Raw genomic sequence first — 13,326 nt, 5'->3', positions numbered from 1 at the left:
TTTTTTTTTTTTTTTTTGTAACATTTAAGATGTAGTTTGTTTTTTCCATTAAATATATTTATATATTTCCATTTATTTATGTAACTATAAAATTAAAATCTATATATAGACGTAAAAAAAAAAAAAAAAGAAAAAAAAAAAAAAACGAATTATTATAAATTTATTCAATTTTAAGATTTACATTACTTGTTATTGTTTAGTTTTATAATTATAAAAAAGATGAATATATTAAATTTTTTAAAGAATATAAAATTTCAATTAGATAAAATAAATATAAGTTTTGTTTTTTTTCAGAATTTATTTCTTTTTAATTTTCCACTAAAAAACATTGAAATAAGAAATATAATTTTTGAATTTAATTTTATAAAAGAAGTGTTTAGTTTTTTTAATAAAAAAGAAAAAAAAAGAAAAAAAAAAGAAATATGTTTTGATAAATTAAATATATTATTTGATTTTGAAGATTATGAGAAATATAATTCTTATTATAATTATTATTTTAAATTGGATAAACCTAATTATTTTAAGGAAATTATTTCTTATATTTGTTTTAAAGTATTTATTTTGTTTTTAAAAATACTTTTAAAATTTTATTATATTAGAATAAAAAAAATTTATATAAAAATATATTATAATCATAAACATAGGCATAATAAATATTGTGATAATAATAAAAATATATGTAATGGAAAAAGTAAATATCATCTTTTATTTTATGATATTTATCTTTTACAAAATAAAGTAGGAAAAAGTAAAAATCTCATAAAGGAAAAAGAAGAAGAAGAAAAAGAAGAAGAAGAAAAAGAAGAAGAAAAAGAAGAAGAAAAAGAAAAAGAAAAATCAGTTAATAATAATAATGACAAATTTAGCTATATTTTTACATGTGAAAAAATTGTTTTTAATAAAGAAAATAACAGAAATAATTTAATTTTAATTAAAAATTCCTTTTTTTTTATTGAAGAAAAAAAGATATATTTTCCAATTTTTTTTATTAAAATAAAATTATGTGAACTTAAAGAAATTTTATTTTTAATAAGTAATAAAAAAAAAAATTTTTTGTATGATTTAATAAAAATTGTTAAAAAGGAAAATTTAGAGAATATAACTAATCATAAAAACAGAAATAATTTTAATCTTTTTTTAAGAAATTTCCTCATTTGTTTTAACAAATTATTTATCAATGTTCATTTAAAAAATAAAATATTAAAAAATAAAATAAAAAATATATATTTTAAAAGTGTAAAAAATGAAGAAGGATATTATAATTTCAAATTCATTTTTAAATATTTTTTTTCTTATGCAGAAAAAAATTTAATTTTAATTAGTGAAAGAAATAATACTTTAGAAAAAAAAATATCACTAAAAAATTCTTTAATTAAAAATAGCAATAAATACAATTTAAAAAACATAGATGTAGTATATAATAAATTTAAGGTGTTTAAAAGAGAAAAAAATGTGATATTTGAAAAATTATATAACAAATATTATTTTAATTTAAACAATTTGTTTTTTGTTTTTGAAATAATAGAATTTTTATATATTTATCAAGTATTAGAAGATGAATTTTTATTATATTGGTGTAATGAAAATGTAAAAGAAGAAAAATACTATACCAACAATATTATGAATAGCAATAATATTTATTTTATATGTATTAAGAATAGTTTAATATATATAAATAAAAATATAAATAAATTTGTTTTATTATTTCAGAATTCTAAATTAAAAAATTATGAAGAGGAATTATGTTATAATACTTGTCTTTATGATAGAGGAGAAATAATAAAAATAGAAATAGAAAAGATATACAATTATAAAAAAAAAAAAAAAGGATTTTATGAAAATTTTAATAATAATTGTATAACACAGTATGATAGTAAGAATGATAATTATACATTTCCTACTTATGAAGACAATATTTTGTATGTATTAAATGAAAAATCCTACTATTTTTTTGTTGATAATATTACATTTAAAAGTGTTTATTATAATAATAATATCTTATATGAATATATATTAAATGAAAAAACTAATATTATTTTAAAAAAGGAAAAAGGAATAAATCTGATAACAATTTATTTAAATAATTTCATATGGAATTTATCATCATTACACATAAATTTCTTTTATTATATATACACAGTTTATTGTATAAATATAAAAAAGAGATTATATTGTATTAGAAATCCATTAAGAAAAAAGAATAAAGTAGTAAAAAATGCCAATTTAAATAATTCATTTTTTTTTATAAGTTTGATAGGTTGTAACTGTACATTAAAGTTATTTTGTATTTCTTATAATTTTGAAATAGATAATAATAACATAAATATGTTAAAGAAAGAAAAAGAAAAAGAAAAAGAAAAAGATAAACTGACATATATATTATTTACATTTGATTTGAAATATATTTTAAAAATTAATGAAGAAACAAAAAAAATAAATAAAACTAATATTATATATATGAATTATTTTTATTTTTATAATGCAAAAATTCAAGTAGAAGACTGTGATAATATATTAAAGAATTTGTGTATATTTAAGAAAAAGAAAAGAATAAGTAATAACAAAACATATAATATTATCACCAGTAATTATGATTTTTGTATCAAAATTAAGGATAAGAAAATTTATGTAGATGTAGTAAAAAAAGCAAAAATAATATTTTTAAATTTCATTATATATCAAATTTATTTAGCTGTTAGACGAATTATTTATTTATCTAGTGTAAATATCAAAAACAAAAACGTGATAAAAAAATTTAAAAAAGAGAAAAAAAAAATCAAAATGAATGTGTTTAACTTATTAAAAAAAAAAATTCATTATGCAAATAATAAACATAAAAATAATTTTAATTATTTAAATAGTTTTTTTAGTGATTTTTATATAAATGAAGTTGATGATAAGTTTTTATCAATGAAATACTATTATTTGAAACATTTTCATAAGAATAATTTTAAATATAAAATAAAATCAGTTTATAATAATGATACTAGTTTAAAATATTTAATTCAGATTAGGTTAAAATGTAAAGCAATATTTTTATCATTCGATCATTCTTTAAATTGGAATTATTTAAGAAAGATGGGAAATAATGAATTGTTAAAAAATCAGTTTAAAGTAAATCTAATTGGTAACATATGTTTATTTTATTTTGATATATTGAATAAAAATAATGTAGAATTAAACAGATTTATAAAATTATATATAAATTTTTATAAATTAAAGTTAAAGAAAATTACGAATTTTAATAAAACTTATACTATTTTATATTTTAAAAGTACACTTCAACATGATAAATATGATGTTTTTCATAAAAATTTTAATAAAATATTTATAAAAAAAAAAATTAACCATAATATAAGTAATAAAACCAAAAATTACTTCATTTTAGTATCAAGTATAAATAATATTGATTTTACACATAAAATAAATAATTTTTTTTTTAAGAATAGACATAATTTTTGTTTAGAAAACTCAACAAAAAATAAACATTTCATAGATGAAATAAAAACATTTTATAAAAAAATAGAAAATGTTAAGAAATTTAATACAAAAACAAATATATATGGAAATAATGCATCAATTATATTTAAAACGAACGATTTCTTTCATTTTTTGAATAAATATTTGTTTACTGATTTTTTTAATTTATTTTCATTAAAGAATTTTTGCGAAATAAAAGTTTTAAACAATGAAGAAAATTTTTTTTTTGAAGAAAAAGAATTATACGATAAATTTTCATTTAGGAATTATATGATTTTAAAAAATCAAATGATAAATTATGAAAATAAAAATGAATTATTAGAAATTGAAGTATTTCAACCAAATTTAATTAACAATAAAATTAATTTAAATAATTTGTATAAAATTAAAAAATACAATATGAAAAATATTTTAGTGAGTTTAAATAAATATAATATAATTTTTGATAATGCAGTTTTATTTATACCTTCAATTATAGATAATAAAAACTTTATAATAGGAAAGAGTAATTTTTATATAAAAAATAAAATAATATTTAAAAAGAATAAAATAAAAAAAAGAATTTTATTATATGATAAAATTTATGTTTATTTTTTGAACAGCTATTTCTATTCTAATGAAAAATGTAATATAATGAAAAATGTAAATATCTTATTAAATTATTATAGAAATGTTATATATAAAATAAATTTATTTTCATTATTTATATATGCTACAGGAATAGTATATTTATCACCTATTAATTTTAAGCTATTTCAAGATATTTTTATAGAAAATATATTAAATAACAATTTAGAATATTTTTATAAAAAACTATATAAAAATAAAATTGAAAATGAATTATATGAACATAATAATTTAATAAATAAATTAAATTCTAATAATAACAATAGTACTAATAACAAAAATGATGATAATCAAATTAATATTAATCGTTCTGGAATCAAAGGTTTTAATTTAAATGAAAAGAAATTTCTAATAATTAAAGAAGGAAGAAAAGATATAAACATTATTTTATATTTTTTTAATATTCACATATACTTAGAAAATGATCATTTAAGAAATAAAATAAGTTATATTTTTAGCAAATATACATATATTAAAATTATAAAATATTTAAGAGAACATAATATTTTAACATATATTAAAGGAATAACTCCTATTGTTCTGAATTTTTTTTATGAATATCCATTTGATGTATTATTACACTATAAAAAAATTAAAAAAAGTAATTATGTGAAAATTCTTTCAAGTATGAATAATATTAAATATATTTCAGATTTTAAAATATTTGATTTATTTTTAAAAAATAAATTATATAATTACAATAGGTTACAAAGAAAAAAAAAAAAAAAAAAAATGTATGAAATTTTTTATAATAGATTTAAAAGAAATGATATGGCATTAGATATTATAAATGACATACATATAAAAGTTAATAGAGTTTTTCTAAGTGCTGATATTTTTGAATTATATAATTTATACGTATTTTATTTTATTGATGATAGAAATATATTTATTAACCAAATAGAAAAGTTACTAAAATTTGAGAGATATGTAAAACATTTATATAACAATTTATATATAGATAAAAGAAAAGAATTAATTTCAAAGAAAAGTGAAACATATAATGTGGATAGATGTAAAGGAAAATACAGAAATTATTTCAATTTAAGAAAAATAAAAATGAACGTATTAAGAAAAATACAAGAAAAAAAACCAAATAATTCGTTAATATACATGTATAAAAAAATGATAAAAAATTTAAATTCATTTGATTTCAATAATTATAATTGTATAATAAAAACTAATAATATATATAAGACCATTATAAATGTTAAATATATTAATTTTATGTTTAATTTTTTATTTTATGAAAATATTTTAAGTACAGTAGAAAAATTGTGTAAAAGGAATACTGAGAAATATAACAAAAATATATTCAGTTTAATTTTTAAAGGATCAGTAGATTTGTGTATATTATTTAATTTGAGAAAAAGTATATTTTTGAATTTTGTTAAAAATTCTAAATATGTATTTTTTAATAATTTTATTTTTGATAACTATTTCGAAAAAGAAAAGGAGAAAGAAATTTTGTCTAAAAAAAATATGGAAGATTTAAAAAATATTTTATTAAATATATATGAAAACATAAAAGAAGAATTAAAAGAATTCATCTACTTTAATTTTAATTTAAGAAAAAAAAAAAACAATTTATATTTATTAAATAATAACTCCTTTTATTGTATAAGTAAAAATATAGATATGGGAATATTTATAAAAAATGAAAAATTTGTATATTTTTATAATAATATAAAAAAGGTAAAACTTAATCATTTTTATTTTAATAATATTTTGTTTAATAATTTAACAGAGAAAAACGTCTACATAAAAAAAAATGATAATAAACACAATAATAAAAATAATAAACATGTTATTTATGATGTGCAAATAATAAATAATAAAAATGAAAATATAATTAAAAGCAATAATATCTCGAATTGGGAATATGAAAGGAATAATTTAATAGGATTACCAATTAATAATAATAATATTAATATAAATAATAATAATATAAATAATAATAATATAAATAATATTAATATAAATAGTAATAATAATATAAATAGTAATAATAATATAAATAGTAATAATAATATAAATAGTAATAATATATATAATAATTATAATGGATACAAGAAAGAGAATGAGAATAAATTTTTAGAACCAAAATATGTGAATATAACTTTAAACTATGTAAATATAATAATAAAATTAAAAGATTTTTTATATTTAATAAATAAGTTTTATGAAATGACATATTTTTTAAATTATTATGAAGAAATGAATGTATGCTTTTTTAAAATATGTGAAAAAATATTGAAAAATAAATACCTATGTAAAATAAATAGAACGAAGGAATTTAAATATTCTACTTTGATAGTTAATACTTTAATTAGTAATTTGCATATTCACATATATGAAAACATATATTATCGTAAATTAAAAAATTGGGAAAAAAAAAATATAATTTATTTAAATACTAAAGGAACATATGAGTATATTTCTTGTAATAAAAGAAATGATACTTTACTAAAAAAGCATGAATTTAATTTAATTCTTGACTTATTTTTTTCAGAAAATAATATATATGAAGAGTTTGCAAAGAAAATTCAAATACATTGTATTTACATAAAAACTAAAGGACAAGATAATTTTTTTGTATTTTTTAAAAATCCTTTAAATGTATTTTTAACCAAAAATTCATTTAGAAAGTTTCTATACTTATACGATGAGTTAAAAAATGAAAAAAATTATAAAATGACTGAAAAAAATGTATGTAAGATATCATCCTATAAGAAAAAAAGAGTAGATAATAACAAACATAATAAATCTAGTAAATTGGGAGAATTGGAGAAGATAAAGAAAAATGATAAAAATAAAAATCATTTAGATTACGATAAAGTTGTAGAAAACATTTCTTCTCATAATTTAGACAATTTAATTTTATCATATAAAGAGAAATATTCTATTTTAAATTATACAGAAAATTTGAAAGAACAAAGAAAAAAAAGTTATATTGAAAGTAGATATTTTAATATATCTCATAATAATTACGTAATAATAAATTATATCAAAGAAAAGATTCATTCATATAAAAATAAAGAAATAAAAAACAAAAAAATGAAAAAAGGAGATCCTTTACTTATGTTTTATTTAAAAAAAGGAAATATAATAATATTTCCTTCATTAAAAGAAAATATCACAAAAAAAAATAATTTAATTATGATTAAAAAAAATAATTTTTTTAATTTTATTTCAAATATATGCATATTTAATAATTCCAATTATGATATGATATTTTTATATAAAAATTATAAATGCTTCTTATATTCAAAAAAAAATTCTTATATAACATCTTTTAATATGACAAATGATAACTTTTGTATACTTATCTTTTACAAAAAAAAATTATATTTTTCAGAACAAATTAATTTAGATTTATTAAAAAAAGGAAATTTTAAAAATAAAGAAAAAGCATTACAAATTATTCAAGATAAAAAAAATAACTTAAGTAAAATAAGTAACATAAATAAAATTGATAGCATATATTGTATACTTAATAATTTAATATATTTAAAAGAAATTGAAGATATTAGAAAATTTTTATTTATAAATTCTGATAAAAATAATAATCATAAAGATGATGTAAATAATTTTCATTTTAATAAATATAATATATATAATATTTTAGATAGAAAATTTATAAAACTAATATTAAATGAAGATTATGTAATTAGTTTTAGGAATAATAATAGTTTTATATTAGATTTAACTATAATTAAAAATGAAAATAGTTTATATATGCATATAGATACAAAAATGAAATTAAGAAATTGCTTACCATTGAAAGTGTATTATAAATGTGAAAATAAACTGAAGGTTATAAGTCACTTTAAGCAGAAAGATATTTTTTATAATGACTTTAATTTGAATGTTAAATTTAACGTATTATATGGAAACAAATTAGAAATATATGAAGAAATAGAAGATGGAAAAAAAAAAAGTAAAAACATAACTAACCAAACTGGAAATAGCCATATAAAATTATATTACACTAATATTATAAAAAAAAACAATGAAATTATAATAACATGTTATACATTAATTTATTTATATAGTTTTAATATAAAAAATATAGAGTTTGGTAAAAAGAAAATACATTTTATTAATGATATAATTAATAAAGAAATGAATAAAATAATATTTACATATTCTTTAAAAGAAATGAAAACATTCATTGGTTTTTATAATGAGCCATTTGATAATGTTATTTTTGAAAATAATAAAATAAGCAATATATCAATTGATAATTACACAGAGGTAAATATATATGAGAATGTAAATAATCAATTGTATGTTTCAAGTTATATATTAAATTACATCAAAAATAATAATAATAATAATAAAATTAATTCATTATTAATTATTTATCCACAATATATTTTAATAAATAACACAAATTATAATTTAGTTATGTTTGCTACAAATAATGTAAATTATGTTTTTCAAAGAAAATCTAAAAATGTGATTAATTTAATTGGAAAAAATGAAAAAAAATTTTTTTTTAAAATAAAAAACACTAATCATTTTAACGATTATATTTTTTTAAGTGGATTAATTGATATATCTAAAGAATCATCATATATTTTTTGTTTCACTAAATTGTATGAATTTCAAGAAAAGAAAAGAAAAGATAATAAAGTTAATAAATTAGAAAAGTTAGGTAAATTCAAAAATAAAAAAATTTTCATTAATTTAAAAATTAGCATATGTGAAGGAAAAAGGTTAAAAGAAAATATTTCTTTCAACAATAGTTTTTATATAATAATATGTGAGCATAAAACTTCTAATGAAAAAAAAAAAAAATATATAAAATATATAAATGATAATATATCAAATTTTATGGATAGCAATGATAATACTATTATGAATATAAATAAATATATAGAAAAAGAAGAAGAAATAAAAAAAATTTATATTTATAATAGTATGAATGAAAGTATAATATTTGATATATTTCACTATAGTGAGATTATTTATTTAATAAAAAATTCAGCTAATAAAAATAATGAAAAGATAAATTATATAAATGGAAACGAATTACATAACAACAATGAAAGTGAACAAATTAATAACAATAAAAATAAAGAAAATTTCTTTTTCAATATTTTCAATGTAGAAAGTAGTGATAACACCAGTTCAAGTAAATTTTCTAGTAGTAGTGAAAATGTGTGTTATGATTCAAATAAATTATCAAAAGATAATTTAAATTATATAATAAAAAATAAACATTATTTTCAAAATTATGTGAAAAAAAATAAAAAGAAGATTAGATTTATAAAAGAGAATAGTATAAAACACTTACCTTTGAGAAAAAATAAAAATATAAAAAATTCCTTTTTTATTATATATCCTTATAGACATTCGGAAAAAAGTGAAATTATTAAATTTACATTAGAAAAAAAAAGATACATATTAAAATATACAGAAAAAAATAAAATAACATTTATAGAAATATTTATAATTCAAAAAAAAAATAAACTCTTCATTAAAATTTCACATTATGTTGATAACGTAATACAAATTAAAGGTAAAATAGATATGAATTTATTATTTAAGGAAAATGTTAATATGAAAGAATTGAATAATCAAGATGTTAATAATGAAAAGGTGATTGCTTTAAAAAAACGAAAGAATAAAATATATTTAAGAAATGACGTTATAAGTAAATATATTATTAACGAAAGTAATTTTTTTAAAAAATATATAACTATTTTTTATTCTATTATTAAAAGAAGAAATAATAAAAAATTTCTAATTTATAAAAAAGATATTTTCAATAAAAATAAAATAATTGATAATTCTGTATTATCTAATATTCTTGATTATAAAAAGAATAAACGTTTTTGTAAGTTTTTTAATACTGTAGAATTTAATAACAAAAAGTTTAAAAAAAAAATTATATGGGGTATGTTGAGATATAATAATAACAAAAATATAAAAAAAAAAAAAAATTATAAAATAAATAATTTAACAAAAAAATCATATTATCAACTTTTTGAAAATAAAAATGTTACATTCATTGAAAATATGAATAAATATAAATTTTTCTTCAAAAATTCGAAGAAAAAAAAATCCGCAAACATTAATTATTATTTTGAAATAAAAAATGACATAAAAATAAACTTATTTTCCACCTTTTTGATAATGAATAATGATATAATTAAACAAAAAAAAGAGGATATTAATTATGTGGGAGAATTAGAACAAAAAGAAGGATATTTAATAAAAACATATGATAGTATTGAGAGAAATTCATCTATAAAAAAGAAGAAAAATTCTCACATCTTTACATTTGTTCTACTCAATGCTAATATGTTAATAACAAGAGAAATCACTAAAAATAGTGTTTTATTTTTTGCAGAGGATTTTTTTATCTTTGATTTTTCATCTTGTAATAATAAAAAGATATTTTTCAAAAAAACAATAGACAATAATTTATATAAACAAAAAAGTAATAAAATTTACAAAAATGAAAATAATACAAATGAGAAATTTAATATTAATAATTTAATAAATTTGGAATTAATTTATGAAAATTATAAAAATTCAGGAAAAATAAAAAAATTTGAATTTTCTTTATCACATATATATATAAATTTATCATTAGAAGTTATTGAAAAATTCTACTATTGTTATGAAAAATTTTTTAAAAGAAAAAAATTAAAAAAGAATTACAAGAAAGATCGTTTTATTTTTGAATTACATAATAATATTTCTAATAATCGAAAGGAAGGAAAAAGAGGAAAGATAAAAATTGAAAATTTAAAAGTTTATCCAATGAAAATAAATTTACTTTTTATAAAAAGAAATGATCTAAGCATATATAAATACAAAAGAAAAAACATATTTACACTTGGTGTAAAACTTTCTTATTTAAGTGATATAAAAGATGCAGAATTTTTTATAAATTCATTGTATTTAAAAGATATAAAGGAAAGAGATTTTTCAAGCTTTACTAATTATATTTTGAATTTTTATATGAAGGAGTTATATAAAAATTTATTTTTCTATTTAACAAAAATGAATTTAATAAATAAATATATAAATAATTATTATAACTTTTTTCATTTATTAATAGATAATAACTTATTCAATGCAGATATATCTAAAAGTTTTAAAATTACAAAAAATGAAATAGAAAAAAAGGAAAATATTTGTATAAATAATAATAATTCAAATGAAGAACAACTATTATTGAAAGATTTAAAACAAAATGAATATAATGATTGTAATAATAGAGATAAAAATATGATCTATAAAAAACCAGTTAGTGTAATAATAGAAAATAATAAGGGGAAAAGAAAAGAAAAATTTCATCAATGTTGGGAAAATCTGAATATTTTTAGTGATTCAAACTTTTATGTAAAACAAAAAAAGAAAAAAAAAATTAAAAATATTAATAAAAAACTTTTTTATATCCTCAATGATAAAAAAGTTTTTATTTTTAATGATGAAGATAATAATGATTTATGTGGTTATAATATTAATAATATTAATAATAATTTTATTAAGAATTATAAGAATGAAAAAATAGAAAAGAAAGAACATTTAGGTAATTTTAATTTATTTAATAATAGTTTAAAAACGTTAGGAAAAGAAATTTTATCTAGTATCAATTACTACCTATATGATAAGAATAACCAAAATTTTATAGATAAAAGAAAAGAAAACTTAAGAAGAGAGAAAATATTTATTTTGCAATATTTTTCAAACAACATAAAAGAAACAAACTTTAATAGAAACAATTCTTTGAAGGTAATAAAAGTTACTTTCTTTTTTCTTTTTTTTTGTAAATATAAATTTTTATAATTTTTTTTTTTTTTATATATTTTTTTAAAACTTAAGAAAAATACAAAATTTTTTATTTTTTCCTTTTAGAATGATACTGGAGAGAAAAAAGAATTTATGACATATTTTTCTATTTATAAGAAAAATGAAATTGTTTATCAACATTATTCTTCTAAAATATATAACCTATATAATAAATTTTTAAAGTAAGAATAATAAAGCTTTTTTGTAAAATATAAAAATATATTTTTATATATTGTTTTATTTAATTATTTTTTTATAAAATAATACATTTTTTTTTTCCTAATTTTAATTTTTGTTAGAAGGAATTTAATAATTAATAGTTACATTTACGATGAGAAAGAAAATTTCTTATTCTTTTTTTGTGATGAATACTTTATTAAATTAAATAGTAAAAATAAGATTATAATGAAAAAAGCAAATATAGTTAGAGTAGAAATCAGTTGTATTTATTTTAATTTGATATTTGATAAAGAAAAAAGCTTAATATTAAATATAAAAAATATAATTAAAAAAAATAAAAATAATTTTTTATGTTTTTATTTTGATATTTTATTTAAAAAGAATAAAAAAAGATTGATAAATAAAATTCAGAAAAAATTATTAAGAATACTATATTTTTTGTATTATATCTTTCATTTCATTCATAATTACAATAAAAAGGTAACTCATTTAAAAAAAAATGTCTCTTTAAAAAAAGAGGTTAGTCCTTCAGTAACTATTTTTGAAGATCATCAAAAAGAATTTTTTGCATTTTCATCAATAAAACATTTAAATTTTTTTTATTTGCACATTAAAAATTTTCTTTTTAATTTATTCCAATGATTTACATTTATTTTTTAATTTTTTATTATTTTTATTCTATATATTCACAAATTTACTTATGCTTAGAAATTAACTCATATTTATTATATTCAAAATAACATTTGGCAATTAATTTATGCATTATTTATAATGTTTTATAAATCTTATAATTTCTGTTCTTCGTTTTTATATTATTTCAAATTAAAACAATATTTCATTTTTTATATTAAGAAAGTTTTATATTTATTAACTATTATTTTAAATTTTGCATTAAATGCAAATCTTTCATTTTTGTTTTAATAAAATTTTTTTTTTTTTAAATATTTTTTGGTCAATATATATATATGTATATATTTTGTTTAAATGTGAAAAGTTAAAAATTTATATTTTTATTTTCTGAAATTAAAAAATACATGGTAAAGATTATTTTTTTAAAGTTTGAAAAAAAAAAATTGATTTTTTTTTTTTTTTTTTTTTTTTCGTAAAAAATACATATAAAATTAGAAGTTTTTTTTTTTTTTTTCATATTTATTTTTAAACGTTCCTTTTCAAACTTCAAAAAAATAAAATGAAAAAATAAGAAAAAGAAAAATTAAAAAAAAAAGA

The 13,326-nt window shown here is 14.6% G+C and overlaps 1 protein-coding gene across 1 annotated transcript; it reads left to right on the top strand.

The window, feature by feature from the left end:
• Positions 1-219: 219 nt before the first annotated feature.
• On the top strand, positions 220-12,741 carry PGAL8A_00236200 (conserved Plasmodium membrane protein, unknown function; the record flags this gene model as incomplete). The annotated part of the gene is made up of 3 exons (XM_028671092.1): positions 220-11,862; positions 11,986-12,101; positions 12,219-12,741. 3 exons carry the CDS (start codon positions 220-222, stop codon positions 12,739-12,741), a joined length of 12,282 nt encoding a protein of 4,093 aa, XP_028527778.1.
• Positions 12,742-13,326: the final 585 nt, after the last annotated feature.

The sequence above is a fragment of the Plasmodium gallinaceum genome (genome assembly GCF_900005855.1).
Source record: "Plasmodium gallinaceum strain 8A genome assembly, contig: PGAL8A_v1_76, whole genome shotgun sequence".
NCBI lineage: Eukaryota > Apicomplexa > Aconoidasida > Haemosporida > Plasmodiidae > Plasmodium > Plasmodium gallinaceum.
Note: the sequence above shows the minus strand (reverse complement) of the source record. Positions and strands in the feature narration are given on the sequence as shown.